Source organism: Amblyraja radiata, chromosome 46 (genome assembly GCF_010909765.2).
Source record: "Amblyraja radiata isolate CabotCenter1 chromosome 46, sAmbRad1.1.pri, whole genome shotgun sequence".
Classification (NCBI taxonomy): domain Eukaryota; kingdom Metazoa; phylum Chordata; class Chondrichthyes; order Rajiformes; family Rajidae; genus Amblyraja; species Amblyraja radiata.
In genome coordinates, this window is record NC_046001.1 from 1,608,583 (window position 1) to 1,620,644 (window position 12,062).

At 47.7% G+C, this 12,062-nt stretch overlaps 1 protein-coding gene across 2 annotated transcripts in view; it reads right to left on the minus strand.

Annotated features, from left to right (window-relative positions):
* The window catches only part of asic1 (acid sensing ion channel subunit 1), a 391,423-nt gene that overhangs the window by 95,806 nt on the left and 283,555 nt on the right, over positions 1-12,062 (minus strand). Inside the window, exon 1 of one of the 2 annotated variants that reach the window (XM_033015508.1) lies at positions 1,508-2,147. The exons of the other annotated variant lie outside the window; for it this stretch is intronic. Within the exon in view, the coding sequence (XP_032871399.1) occupies positions 1,508-2,116 (609 nt within the window). The 5' untranslated portion in view covers positions 2,117-2,147. Of the gene's footprint in view, positions 1-1,507; positions 2,148-12,062 lie in introns of those variants that run through there. 2 annotated transcript variants of the gene reach the window in all.

Consider the following 12,062-nt stretch of genomic DNA (forward strand, 5'->3'; position numbering starts at 1 on the left):
AGAGAACTCTTGAATGAACTCGTACAGTGGGACAGGGGAGAGAACTCTTGAATGAACTCGTACAGTGGGACAGGGGAGAGAACTCTTGGAATGAACTCGTACAGTGGGACAGGGGAGAGAACTCTTGGAATGAACTCGTACAGTGGGACAGGGGAGAGAACTCTTGGAATGAACTCGTACAGTGGGACAGGGGAGAGAACTCTTGAATGAACTCGTACAGTGGGACAGGGGAGAGAACTCTTGAATGAACTCGTACAGTGGGACAGGGGAGAGAACTTGGAATGAACTCGTACAGTGGGACAGGGGAGAGAACTCTTGAATCAACTCGTACAGTGGGACAGGGGAGAGAACTCTTGAATGAACTCGTACAGTGGGACAGGGGAGAGAACTCTTGAATGAACTCGTACAGTGGGACAGGGGAGAGAACTCTTGAATGAACTCGTACAGTGGGACAGGGGAGAGAACTCTTGGAATGAACTCGTACAGTGGGACAGGGGAGAGAACTCTTGGAATGAACTCGTACAGTGGGACAGGGGAGAGAACTCTTGGAATGAACTCGTACAGTGGGACACGGGAGAGAACTCTTGAAAGAACTCGTACAGTGGGACAGGGGAGAGAACTCTTGGAATGAACTCGTACAGTGGGACAGGGGAGAGAACTCTTGAATCAACTCGTACAGTGGGACAGGGGAGAGAACTCTTGAATGAACTCGTACAGTGGGACAGGGGAGAGAACTCTTGAATGAACTCGTACAGTGGGACAGGGGAGAGAACTCTTGAATGAACTCGTACAGTGGGACAGGGGAGAGAACTCTTGAATGAACTCGTACAGTGGGACTGGAGAGAACTCTTGGAATGAACTCGTACAGTGGGACAGGGGAGAGAACTCTTGGAATGAACTCGTACAGTGGGACAGGGGAGAGAACTCTTTGAATGAACTCGTACAGTGGGACAGGGGAGAGAACTCTTGAATGAACTCGTACAGTGGGACAGGGGAGAGAACTCTTGAATGAACTCGTACAGTGGGACTGGAGAGAACTCTTGGAATGAACTCGTACAGTGGGACAGGGGAGAGAACTCTTGAATGAACTCGTACAGTGGGACAGGGGAGAGAACTCTTGAATGAACTCGTACAGTGGGACAGGGGAGAGAACTCTTGAATGAACTCGTACAGTGGGACAGGGGAGAGAACTCTTGAAAGAACTCGTACAGTGGGACAGGGGAGAGAACTCTTGGAATGAACTCGTACAGTGGGACAGGGGAGAGAACTCTTGGAATGAACTCGTACAGTGGGACAGGGGAGAGAACTCTTGGAATGAACTCGTACAGTGGGACAGGGGAGAGAACTCTTGGAATGAACTCGTACAGTGGGACACGGGAGAGAACTCTTGAATGAACTCGTACAGTGGGACAGGGGAGAGAACTCTTGGAATGAACTCGTACAGTGGGACAGGGGAGAGAACTCTTGGAATGAACGCGTACAGTGGGACAGGGGGTTTTACACTCACCACCGTGAAGTTTTCGGGGCCGCATTCCTGTGCGCGGTACGTGCATTCCTTCAGCATGTCCTCCAGCCGGTGGCTGGTCCTGTTGAACAGGTCGTACATGCTGAGGGGGCCGCTGCCGCCGCCGCCGGCCGCCTCGAAGCCCAAGTCCATGCCCCTGGTGAAGCCGACCAGCGGCCCGATCCGCTCCAGGTCGGAGTAGGTGATGGCGGAGCGCCTGAAGCGGTTGAAGTTGCACAGGGTGATGGCCGGGAAGTACATGAAGTGGCTGTCGATCTCGTCGAGCGCCGTGATGTGGTGGTACTCCAGGTAGTACATCACCCGGTCCATCACCTGGTAGAGGAAGATGGCGAGGGACGAGAGGAAGGCGCAGCCCCACAGCAACTGGCGGACCCCGCAGCCGCCCTGCTCCACGAAGATGTGGTTCATGCCGTGCAGGTTGGTGGAGCCCGCGAACTCGGTGAAGCTTCGCTTCCCGCCATCGCCGTCCCCCCCCTCGTCCTCCCCGTCCTCGGAAAACTGCTCGAAACTCTCCCCTCGCTTCCTCTCCACCTCCTCCTCCTCCTCATCGTCGGCCGAGAAGGAAATCGTGCAAAAGATCTGCACCGGCATTCTTCAAATGAAAGATGTTTTATTGTTGTTGTTGCCGCTGATAGTTTATTTTCCCAAACAAATTAACCAAAAAAAAAAAAAAATCTCCTCAAGTCGTTAACGCGGGAAAAAAAAAAAAAACCCCGTGCACTGGATCAACGATTTTGCAATGACTTGAATGCACACAAAATAAAACGTTGCAGGAAGTTAAAAGAAGGCGAATGGATGTTTCTTCAAAGCTGCTCTGTCTGTTTCACGATGGGTCCCAGTCACAGCTCCACTGAAGATGTACTGTGTGTGCTGCCTGCCTGCCTCAGTGGCCAAGAAGATGTTCATGTACTGCCCACACTCTGCTTCATCATTCATAAGGAGCCCGTCCCTACCGACCGTGTGGGGAGGAGTTTTGTCGGTGGACTTGGCTCTACTGGCTACATCCAGCGTTCAATCTGGTTCACACACACACACACACAACAACAACTCTGCAGACATCCTCTCTGAGATCTGACGCACACTCTCTTCCCATACAGAGAGCCCTCTTCTTACCTTCCTTCCGCTGCCAGTGCAAGTCAAATGAGCCACAAGTACTCGGGAGAGGAGTAGGGTAGGGTACCGGTAAAACTGTGATGAAATGCATGAGCCTCTTGAGCCTTTTTGCAAATAGCCTCTTCTGAAAATAGCCTTGGCAAAGAGTTCAATCTTCGTAATGAATCAACGTTTGAAAGGTGATGCATCAACCTCTCACAGCAATTGAGATTTATGGCCCTGTAATTGCTGTCTGTTGACCAATTTGATGGACTCCACCAGGGAGGGAGGGAATTGAGAGGGAGGGGGAAGCGGTGGCGAGTTGAGTAATGAGCGCCCAAGTTCCGAGATTTAGGATACGACGGTAACTTCATTGAAAGCAACGTCGCACAGAGTGTTGGCAACAATTGAAGCCTACGTTTGATTTATACCCTGCTCTCAGCGTCGATTACAAACTAGCATTCGCCAAGGGAGCCCAGCCCACACAAGATTACAATCCAAACTCTGCTGCAAATTTGAGCACGGGCTTGGTTCGAGAGTTAAACAGTAAAGTTCGAAGAGATTGTGTTCAAGAAGGAACTGCAGATGCTGGAAAATCGAAGGTACACAACAATGCTGGAGAAACTCAGCGGGTGCAGCAGCATCTATGGAGCGAAGGAAATAGGTAACGTTTCGGGCCGAAACCCGGAAGGGTTTCGGCCCGAAACGTTGCCTATTTCCTTCAGGATTTCGGGTCTGAAGAAGGGTTTCGTCCCGAAACGTTGCCTAATTCCTTCAGGATTTCGGGTCTGAAGAAGGGTTTCGTCCCGAAACGTTGCCTAATTCCTTCAGGATTTCGGGTCTGAAGATGGGTTTCGTCCCGAAACGTTGCCTAATTCCTTCAGGATTTCGGGTCTGAAGAAGGGTTTCGTCCCGAAACGTTGCCCATTCCCTTCGCTCCATAGATGCTGCTGCACCCGCTGAGTTTCTCCAGCATTGTTGTGTAAATTCGAAGAGATTGCATTGCACAGTGAAGTTTCCTAAATCCACTGCTGGCTAATTAGAAAGCATTTATTCTTACCATTCATCACACATCATCACCATATCTCAATCCTTCACTACACAACTCTCCAGGTGTCCTGTTTCCACAAAGAAATGAAAGGGCACGTAAGGGCCTGTCCCACTTTCACGACCTAATTCACAACCTTTTTCACTCGTGGACATTTTTCATCAGGCTAGAAAAACGCCCCGACCTACTTGGTGCCACGAGTACCTACGACTAGCATCACAGCCTGCTACGACCTCGTGACAACCATGCTGCGAGTACCTCATGAATTAGGTCGTGAATTAGGTCGTGAAAGTGGGACAAGTCTTTTAAAACATGCTTTTGCAGGATTCTCTGCAGAATAGAGATGCGACTTGGCAAGAGCAGAACTCACTATCAAAACATGGAGGGGACGGGGACACAATTTTATGGCGGCCGCGCGCGCATGCGCACACTCACACACACGCGCGAGGCTTCGGAGGCTCAATCCAGCGCTAAATGCAGCTCAACTGCTATTCTCACCGGGTTAACTAACAGCCCTGTCTGGACTGACAGGATGCCAGCGCTGCTTCTCCGCGCTGGCCATATTTCCCGCAAGCCCAGGCAGGTTAACCTGGCGGGGATGTCACCCACCTCTCAAAACATGGGGGGGACGTGTCCCCTCTGGCCCCCCCGGGTTTTCCGCCCCTGCGACTTGGCACTGCACTGGTACATTTGTCTTCAGACTTAACGCCTTGGACATTTAATTCTCCCCTGGGACTGTTTAAGCTACTTTAGTTTAGTTTAGAGATACAGCGTGGAAACAGTCCCTTCGGCCCACCGAGTCCGCACCGACCAGCGATCCCTGCACACTAACACTACCCAACACACACTGGGGACAATTTACACATACACCAAGCCAATTAACCTACAAACCTGCACGTCTTTGGAGTGTGGGAGGAAACTGGAGCACCCAGAGAAAACCCACGCAGGTCACGGGGAGAACATAAAATTCCGTACAGACAGCGCCTGTAGTCAGGATCGAACCCGGGTCTCTGGTGCTCTGGTAAGGCAGCAACTCTACTGCTGCACCACCGTGCCACCCCTGATATCTTCTCTCCACATATCTGTAATTATGAGGAATTTCTGCCTCCCAACCATTTTCTATCCCACTCAGACCAACATCCGGCATTCCTCCCCAACCCTCATCTCCAATAATTTTTCCAATCAAGAAAAAAAGAGTTTATTTTTAAATGCCCCAAAGATTTTACTCCCAGATTTTGCCAGGAGATCTTCCTGTAATTCTCTGAGCCTCTGGCTCAGTCCCAGTGATTTGACAGCCTATTTTTTTTGCCGTTCATGTGGATCGGTTTCATTCTCTGTGGCATGCTCCAAGACAGACAGACCCTGCCAGATTCATGCCATCTGACCCTGCCAGATTCATGCCTATTGAACATAACTTAAGAGCCCAAATTCCGGTTCCCCGCCACACCTGGAAATGCATTCGAACTGCTCCATAATTCAAAGATATGTTTGTTTCCTTACAGCACTGTTTTCTCCAGGGAAAGTAGCTCCAGCCTGTTCTGTCTCTCCTGATCATTTTAACTTCTCAATGCTGGTCGAGGTTGGGCAAATCCATTTAGCACTTTCTCCGCTGTCTTTATATCTATTTTTAACGTGTGCATCTCGAATCCTATGTTTCCTCTGTCCCAATACAATAGCACAACTGGTGGAGTTCATCCCGCCAAGTCTCAAGTCAAGTCTCCTATCAGGCAACTGAACCATCCTACCACAACCAGAGAGCAGTGCTGAATGACTATCTACCTCATTGGAGACCCTCGGACTATCCTTGATCGGACTTTGCTGGCTTTACCTTGCACTAAACGTTATTCCCTTATCATGTATCTGTACACAGTAAATGGCTCGATTGTAATCATGTGTTGCCTTTCTGCTGACTGGATAGCACGCAACAAAAGCTTTTCACTGTACCTCGGTACACGTGACAATAAACTAAACTGAACTGAATCTGCCCTTCAGTCTGAAGAAGGGTCTCAACCCGAAACGTCATCTATTCCTTCTCTCCATAGATGCTGCCTCACCCGCTGAGTTTCTCCAGCATTTTTTGTCTACCTGTCCATCAGTAAGATCTTTTGTTATCCATTTTCCCAACTGATCCCCATATCCCTTGTTTCCCTGAATACCCAAAGGTCTATTGATCCCTGACTTGAATATACTCAATAACTAAGCTCTCTGGCCCATGGAATTCTAAAGGTTAATGAGAGTGAACAAATCAATAAATAGCAACTAATTTCCCCCTCGTCTTAGTCCTAAACGGTCAACCTCTTATCCTGAGCTGTTATCCTCCAACTCTAAACTCTCTGGTCAAGGTGTAATACCTACTCTAACCCATTTGGTCAAGCTCTCTCATAAATAGTGAGTAAAACCCAAAGTGCCGGAGGAACTCAGCGGGTCAGGCAGCATCTGGTGGGGGAATAGACAGCCGAGGTTCCAGGCCATGACCCTTCCTCAGATGCCGATATCTGCAGTTCTTGGTGCATCTGTCCACCATTTAAATGATCAGCATTGCAAAAAATGGCGAACACAGCCCGGTCTATCATGGGTACTGACCTCCCCACCATCGAAGGGATCTACAGGAGTCGCTGCCTCAAAAAGGCAGCCAGCATCATCAGAGACCCACACCACCCTGGCCACATTCTCATTTCACCCCTGCCATCGGGAAGAAGATATCGAAGTTTGAAAACTGTAACATCCAGGTTCAGGAACAGCTTCTTCCCCACAACTATCAGGCTATTAAACACTGCAACCTCCAAATAAGCTCCGAACTACATAGACGTGGGGCATTATTTTCGTCTTGCAGTTTGTTTATGTGCTTACATATGTTTACTGAACTGCCTTTTGTTGTCTATTATGGGTTTTACAGAGTACTATGTTTACATCTCTGTTGTGTTACCGCAAATAAATATGTAATTGTTCCATTTCAGTCAATAAAACACATCTGTTTCATTCATTTCCTTCAGGGGAAACAAATCTGTAATTATTATCTAATCTGGTCTGTTTGTGATTCCACTCTTTCCAAGGTAGTTGACTCTTAACTCCATCTTTACTTCAGGAGCAATTATGGATGGACAAATAAATGCTGACATTGCCAATGACGTCCATGTTCCATGAATAAATAAAAAAATGACAACGAGCTGGATTTGTACGCGCATGCTTGTGATGGATCGGCAGTCAAACAGCCCAGTGGCATTCAGTGTCCAGCCATGTTGATATTCTACATGCTCTAGTCACGGTGTGTAGGCGGGAAATGGCCAACACTTGTGAAGGCCCAGTAATGGATTGAAATTCTTATTGAGCTGGACAGGGCCCACCTGGAATTGACCTTTCCTCTGGCTGGCGAGAACTAGGGGCCTCCGTCTCAAAGTAAGGAACAGAGATGAGAAGAAATGTCTTCACCATGGAAAATTCACTACTCATGAAGGCTGTGGAGACTCAGGCACTGAGTATGATCAATACAAAAACAGAGCCTTTTTTCAGATATTAAGAGAGCCATGGAATATAGGGTCAGTGCAGAAAAGATTAGACGCAATCCTATTGAACAGTGGAGTGGATATGAGTAGTAGAATAGCCTGCTTCAAGTTCTGTTTCTTATGTCCTTTAGTGCTTAGACCATCAGGACAGGAATGGAAAGCCAGTTGAAGCTGTTCCTGAACCTGGACGGAAAGAAAAGGCAAAAAAAATTTCAACGATGTTGCCAGGAGTCCAGGGTGTGAGCTACAGGGAGAAGTTGAGCAGGCTGGGACTCTATTCCTTGGAGCGCAGGAGGATGAGGGATGATCTTATGTGGGTTTATAAAATCATGAGAGGAATAGATAGGATGAGTGCGCAGGGTCTTTTACTGAGGGTAGGGGAATCGGAAACCAGGGGTTTGAGGTGAGAGGGGCAACCTTTTCACACAGCGGGTGATGGATGTATGGAACGGGCTGCCAGACGACATAGTTGAGGCAGGTACTACGACAGCATTTGGACAGGCACATGGATAGGAAAGATTTAGAGGGATATGGGCTCAACGCAGGCAAATGGGACTAGTATTGATGAGGCATCTTGGTCAACATGGAGGAGTTGGGCCAATGGGCCTATCCCTGTGTCGTATGCCTCTTAAACAGAGGCTGCAGCGGACCAGAGGCCTGTGGCAATAATGGTGTGAAGAGAAGCAGAGTTGCCCCCGAATAACACCAGCGATATATCGTGAGCATCACTCATCTTTCTAGTTAAACTGGAGATTCCTGTACTCCATCGCCTGACTCAATCGAGGCAAATGATGTCGAAGAAATTACGTTGCAGACTTGCGTTACACTGTGTGATTTTATGTACACGGCACACTGCACCAGCGGAGAAAAGGCAAGCGCGGATGACTTCATGAGTGGAATATTGGGCTCAAGTGAAGTAGATCAATTATTGCTCCTGCCCAGAGTGAAGGCCTTCTACGACAAGAATATCCCTGACTCCTGCAGATTAATAGGACAAATCAGTTTGGATCTGGAGCCCGGGCAGGACAGCAAGGTATCTGGTTTCTCATTCGATCGGATGTTTCAGGGTAATCGGAGACGGCCCTTGTTAGTCGACAATAGGATGAATCATAAAAATCAAAAAAGGGAGAGTAGGATCAAGGCTGCCTAATCTCCGCAGAATCTCCATAGAATACTGATGCAATGGTGCGACGCCTTGTCACAATACAAAGAGATCTTCCACAGCCTCGCAAGCTGCTTGTGAGGCTGGTGTTCTGCATGCAGCGAGTTTTACGCTGGGGGTTCCTGTGTGGATTTAGAGTCATAGAGTCTTACAGTGTGAAAAAAGGCCCTTCAATCCAACTTGCCCACACCGGCCAACGTCCCATCCACACTAGTCCCACCTGCTTGCAAATGGCCCATATCCCTCCAAACTTATCCTATTCATGTACCTGTCTAAAACGTTGCGATAGTACCTGCCCCAACTACCTCATCCAGCAGCTTGTTCCATACACCCACCACCCTTTGTGTGAAAAAGTTACCCCTCAGATTCCTATTCAATCTTTTCACCTTAAACCTATGTCCTCTGGTCCTCGATTCCCTAACTAACCCATATCTGACCAAATCCATTCTACCCAGCCTTGATCAATAATACTAATTGAAATAATTAATATATTGTTGATGTCAATTCCCACAGTTTGCCTGCTTGTGCTTAAGACACAAACATCGGACAATGTTAGCTGTCCCAACTTATCTCTCTGGAGGTTTCATAGAAACATAGAAAATAGGTGCAGGAGTAGGCCATTCGGCCCTTCGAGCCTGCACCGCCATTCAATATGATCATGGCTGATCATCCAACTCAGTATCCTGTACCTTCCTTCTCTCCATACCCCCTGATCCCTTTAGCCACAAGGGCCACATCTAACTCCCTCTTAAATATAGCCAAGGAACTGGCCTCAACTACCTTCTGCGGGAGAGAATTCCACAGATTCACCACTCTCTGTGTGAAAAAAGTTTTCCTCATCTCGGTCCTAAAAGATTTCCCCTTTATCCTTAAACTGTGACCCCTTGTTCTGGACTTCCCCAACATCGGGAACAATCTTCCTGCATCTAGCCTGTCCAACCCCTTAAGAATTTTGTACGTTTCTATAAGATCCCCCCTCAATCTTCTAAATTCTAGCGAGTACAAACCGAGTCTATCCAGTCTTTCTTCATATGAAAGTCCTGACATCGCAGGAATCAGTCTGGTGAACCTTCTCTGTACTCCCTCTATGGCAAGAATGTCTTTCCTCAGATTAGGAGACCAAAACTGTACGCAATACTCCAGGTGTGGTCTCACCAAGACCCTGTACAACTGCAGTAGAACCTCCCTGCTCCTATACTCAAATCCTTTTGCTATGAATGCTAACATACCATTCGCCTTCTTCACTGCCTGCTGCACCTGCATGCCTACTTTTAATGACTGGTGTACCATGACACCCAGGTCTCGTTGCATCTCCCCCTTTCCTAATCGGCCACCATTCAGATAATAATCTACTTTCCTGTTTTTGCCACCAAAGTGGATAACCTCACATTTATCCACATTATACTGCATCTGCCATGCATTTGCCCACTCACCCAGCCTATCCAAGTCACCTTGCAGCCTCCTAGCATCCTCCTCACAGCTAACACTGCCCCCCAGCTTCGTGTCATCCGCAAACTTGGAGATGCTGCATTCAATTCCCTCGTCCAAATCATTAATATATATCGTAAATAGCTGGGGTCCCAGAACTGAGCCTTGTGGTACCCCACTAGTCACTGCCTGCCATTGTGAAAAGGACCCGTTTACTCCTACTCTTTACTCCTACTGTTTCATTGGAGAATTGCAACAAGACATCCTTCGCAGTGCACTGGAGTTTGGGCAATGTTCCTTAGCAAGGGGCTTGCTGGACGGCCAAAGATAAGGAGGGAACAGCCAGATAAAAACTGTTTGAAGGAGCCTTCAGGTCTCTGTATCTTGTGTTGTTGTCTGACTTTGCGAGTCGTGCTTTGTACCATACAAAGAATCACCAGTAAAAGAAAGGTCAAGACAATGAATCAAGATTGACATCGAGGATACAACGAGTTCGCTTCAAGAACCTTTCCCCATAATTTGGAGGTATAATTAAGCAGGTGATTGATATGAGGTGTTCAGCAGCCCTAAAGCATAAAGACTTGGGTTTCAAGAAAAAAAACCCGATGCAATGAAGAGGGGAGCCTCAAGGCAACATTCTGATCAACCTCATGAGACCATAGAGGGGACAACTCTTGCGAGGTCCACACTACAAGCTATCTGTATCATCTGACCACTGTAAACCATTTCATTTGTTTTGTGTCATGTGTCCATCCAGATTAATTATCATATTGTGATTGTCACCTCTCAAGAATCTAGTTTTCATTCCTTAACCATTCGGGACGACACAGCGGTAGAGTTGCTGCCTCACAGCGCCAGAGACCCGGGTTCGATCCTGACTACGGGTGCTGTCTGTACGTTCTCCCCGTGACCTGCGTGGGTTTTCTCCAGGTGCTTCAGCTTCCTCTCACACTCCAAAGACGTACAGATTTGTGAGTTAATTGGCTTTGGTAAAATTGTAACATTTTCCCTAGTGTGTGTGTGTGTAGGATAGGATGGTGCTAGTGTATGGGACAACCTGGCGACAACCTACGTCAAGCTACGCTCATTGGCGCCAAACCCACAGTCGGCGAAAATGTTTCATCTAGTTGAAAATCCAGCGGCGACCAGAAAAATGCTACGACTCTCTGGGCGACTGGAGGCTACTCACGACCTTGCAGGCGACACCCCGGTGACCATGTGGTGACAGCTTAGTCGCCTGTAGTTGCCAAAAAAAACGGCTAAGTGGGACAGGCCCATAACTCTGAGAGATCGAACCCGGGTCTCTGACAACTCTACTGTGACCATGTGGGTTTCCTCCTGGTGCACTGGTTTCCTCTCACATTCCAAAGACGGGCGGGGTTTGTAGGTTAATTAGCCCTCTGTTAATTGCCCCCATAGTGTGGGGAGCGGATGAGGAAGTGGGATAACATTGAAGTCGTGTTAGTCTGTGGGGATCGCTGATCGGTGCGGACTCAGTGGACCGAAGGGCCTGTTTCCATTCCGTCTCTCGAAACTAAACTCAACTTTCCTGCTGCACTCACATAGCCTCTGATGCACGCAAAGGATAACTCACAGCTGAATAATGAGATCACAAGAATGTACAGCTTTGATTTCTGAGAACACTATTTTGTTAACAAGCCTTTAATTAGTGAAGGAAAACAGACATCCTATTCCAGGAGGCTTGTTAGAAACTTTCACGGCTGGGAAAATTGGCGAAAAAGTACTCAATTGATTTTTCTGTCACATCAATCTGTCAAATTGATTCACTGTATTTTTAGCTGAATGTAATGATTGCCGAGTGAATGATAAAAATCACAAACCATTCTCGAGGCCCTCTGCATGAAAATAAAAATGTATGAATCGCTCAGTGGGATCGACAGCATGCTAAAGTGTGTAAAATGTTTTTGGAGTGACCCTGCATTAACTGCAATGGTACAAGGCTCTGTTTTTAAACCTTTCATATTGACTGACTTCAGTGGATACTTGGCTTTGACATTTGTCATCTCATTGGATTCCCCTGTGCTTGTGAGGCCATCTGTTCTTTCTCATGTTCATGTCTACAAAGTCGTTTATCATCCACAAACCAGCCACCTTCTTCCCTGCACACAACCTTGCTAAATTCTTTCCCTTCTGTGATTCTAGGATGCGCTTTTCTCCTCCGCAGGATTTTTGACACTGTTTCTTGTCCGTACACAGGCTTGTGATGTTCTTCTGTCTCCGAAACCTGCCGATGATCTCTCGGGTCAAATTTAGTTGTGCTTTTTCCTTCACAGATCTGCGACA